At 66.1% G+C, this 3,307-nt stretch overlaps 1 protein-coding gene across 1 annotated transcript in view; it reads left to right on the top strand.

Annotated features, from left to right (window-relative positions):
• EMIHUDRAFT_108927 (hypothetical protein) overlaps positions 1-3,307 on the top strand; it is a gene marked incomplete at both ends in the record, with an annotated part of 17,375 nt that overhangs the window by 13,464 nt on the left and 604 nt on the right. The window contains 2 exons of the mRNA XM_005791771.1: positions 57-2,414; positions 2,499-3,254. Of these exons, the coding sequence (XP_005791828.1) occupies positions 57-2,414; positions 2,499-3,254 (3,114 nt within the window). The remainder of the gene's footprint in view (positions 1-56; positions 2,415-2,498; positions 3,255-3,307) is intronic.

Below are 3,307 nucleotides of genomic sequence, written 5' to 3'. Positions count from 1 at the left end.
GCTCGCTGATCACGGTCAACCTCCTCGGCAACAGCATTCCCCTCGTGGTGGCTCAGCAGCTCGTGGCTGTCTTCAAGCAGCACCAGACTCTGCAAACGCTCTGCGGGTTTCGGTCCGGGGAGGTTGACTTGCCCGACCAGAGCCTTAGCCAGGAGGACAGCATGCTCCTTGCCGCCGATCTCAGCTCCAGCACCAGCATCAAGACAGTGTACGCGGGCGACATTGCACTCAAGCTGCCGCTTGGCGTCCACTCCGATGAGCGCGTCGCGCAACTGGTTGAGTTGACGCTGCGGTTGAAGGGAGAGACTGTCGATGAGCAGGACCGCCTGATGGCAAGTGCGCACGAGATACTTCCGGGAGCAGAGCTCTTCCGGAAGAGGAAGGAGGCCGATGCAGGTACAGAGCAGCAGGCAGAGCCAGCCGTGAACCACTCGACGCAGCGAGCGGGTGCAAATAAGCACGACAGCCCTGTCGAGGTGGTCGATATCGGGCGCGGTGGCTGCTTTGGTGGCTGCTTCGGAGGTGCCTGTAGCTCCAAACATCAGCCGTCGGTGGGCCCAAGGTCGCCGTCGCCGCGCAAATCGGTCACCTTCGATGGCAAAAGCCGCGACGGCTCTCTCGCAAGCGTGAGCGTCCCTGACGCGTCGCCAGACCTCCACGGCAAGGTCTCCCTCTCCAAGCACCGCTCCTTCGAGCGTCCCTCTCCACGACGCGTCGCTCCCGTCAAGTTCGCCGCGCGCGTCTCGATGCCGAGGGCCTTTGTGGTCGACGCCGGCTCGCGGCACACCGAGGTTTTCGCGTACGACCAGGGACCAGACGGCATGCCGGTGATCCTCCACAGCGCCAAGCTGCGGCGCGACGACAAGAGCTTCATGACACTGGGCGACGCCATCAACGACGGCGGCGATGAGACCTTTGAACTCTTCTTCAAGCTGCTCTCTGATACGCTCGCCGACTTCGACGCCGACCTGGAGCGGGGCATCTTCATCGGCGCCACCGGCGGCGTGCGCAAGATTCGGGACAGCGACGAGGGCGCGCGCAAGGTTGACCAGTTCGCGCGCTTCTGCCGATGCGAGCACCCGAATGTCACCTTCCGCGTCGTCGAGGGCCTCGACGAGGTGCGGTGGGAGTGGACGGCGGCGAAGGCGCTCTTCCATGCGGCCTTTGAGGACGCGGGGCATGACGGCGGCGTGCAGCTGCTCGCCGGCGGCGGCTCGTCGGTGCAGGTGGGCATCCGCGGCATGTCAACCGCCGAGGGCGGGGTGTCTCCCGTCTCTATGCCGCTCAGCGTGGGCGAGGTGCAGGACGCTTTCAAGGCGGACGCGGCAGCAGCAGCCGGAGAGTGGCCGTCGCTCGAGCGGTCGCGGCAGAGCCTCGAGCGCGTGGTCGACGCCAGCTGGCCGCACTTGCGTGCCCACGTGCCGATACGCGGCGGGGTGCTGGCCATATCCGGCTTTGCGGACATCGCTCAGCTCGGCTTCTCGGAGCGGTGGATCTCGGTGGAGGAGCTCACGCCGCTGGTGGACAAGACGCTCGACGAGCTGCTGAAGCAGAAGGGCGCCGGCTGGGACAGGGCCGTCGAGAAGTGGGGCAAGCACCGGTTCTGGGCAGAGTTCCCAGAACGCCTCTGGTCGATCGGCGCGGCCGGCCTGCTCCGCCTCTCCGTCCTGCTCACCCGCCCCGGCCTCTTCCGCCCTTCGGCGCGGCTCTATTTCGCCAACACGCCGCCGCCGCCGCCCGAGGGCACGGCGCCACGGCCCAAGCTGACTTGGCCTCTGGGGAAGTACCTCTCCGACGTGCAGCTCTGCGAAGCGCGCGAGCAGGTGCTTGCGGCGGGGAGTTCGCTCCTCGCAGCGCGCACGCGAGTGGCGGAGCTCACTCCGCCGGGCAACCCGACCAGCCGCACTGGCTACTTGCGCTCGCTGCGAGACTGCGTTGGGCCGCCTCCGGACGATTGCATGGAGAAGTGGCGGGAGGAGTGGGTGAAGCTGCGGACCGAGGAGTACTTGCGTTCTGACGACCTGGCGGACAAGGACAAGGGCACCGAGGAGTATGTGAGGGAAAACAAGTCCCTCGACAGCGTGCTCAAAAAGTTTGCTCGCGGGATCAAGGAGAGCGTCGATAGCGGCATGGATCCGAAGCACGCGGAGATCTATTACGCCCTGCAGTCGGTGAGGGGCTCGCTGGCAGCCGCGATGCGGGAGGGCCGGAAGGACTACGTCTGCTCCACGTACGCCCTCTCCGAGGCTCTCAGCTCTGAGTACGACCTGCAGAAGAAATTTGCGCTTCCGCCGTCGCTGTACAAGAACCTCGAGGGCAAGTTTGGGCTGGCGTCGGACTACTCGCAGTGGAGCAGCATCCGCACGCCCGACGAGGCGGGCGTCCGAGGGCTCGTCTCCGAGGTGATGGTCATGGTGCGCGCGCCCCGCACCCCACACCCGGGCTGCTGAGCATCTCCGCGCAGCCCGCATCTCAGCGCTCTCCATCCCCCACCTCAGGCAAACGACCGCCTCGACTGCTTTAGCGAGGAGGGCTTCATGGTCTTTGACGACGGGGGCTTGAAGCCTGTCAGCGGTCCCATTGTCTGCTTCGAGGCGGCGGCGAGCGACGACCACGGCGACCACGCACCAATCGTCATCAAGAAGACGATCGCGCCCACCGCATCGAAGGGCGGCGGGGCGTTGAAGCCGACTTCCCGGAAGCAGACTTCGGGGGCCTTCCCGCCCAACACGCTGTTCCGACTCAAGGAGACCAAGCGCGCCGGCAGCTGGCTCGCGCCAGACGGCGTGACGAGGCCGAAGGTCGACCTTCTCGTCGTCACGGCGACCTTTAGGGCGCCGAAGCGGCTTGGCGGCTCGAGCGGCTCCGGAGGCGGCAAGATGGCGGAGCTGCCCGTCTCTTTGCAGTACGCGTCGTCGCGCAAGGCGTTTGTCAAGGGCCTCGACGACATCATCGAGCGGCCGCTGCTCACGCTCGAGCAGGAGTTTATGCGAGACTACTCCTGGACGGACTTCAAGGACGTCATGTACACGCTGCGCGAGGAGTGGGAGTACGTCAACGGGGAAGCCGTCCCCGCCGCTGACAAGACGCGCGGCACGCGCGACGAGAAAAACGGCGGCATGTCCGTGGTGCAGTTTTGCGATCGCATGAACGCGCGCATTGCAGAGCGGCGCGAGAAGCTGAAGCAGATAAGCCCGGACACGCCGATGCCGAGCGAGGCCAACGCCTTCCTGACGCGCGAGGAGGTGCTCGCGGTGCGGCTGTACACTGGCCCAGCCTACCAGCCCATAAACCGCTTCCTGCGCGA

This window comes from Emiliania huxleyi, assembly GCF_000372725.1.
Source record: "Emiliania huxleyi CCMP1516 unplaced genomic scaffold EMIHUscaffold_110, whole genome shotgun sequence".
Lineage (NCBI taxonomy): Eukaryota > Haptophyta > Isochrysidales > Noelaerhabdaceae > Emiliania > Emiliania huxleyi.
The sequence above is the reverse complement of the archived record's forward strand: the minus strand, read 5'-3'. Positions and strand labels throughout refer to the sequence as shown.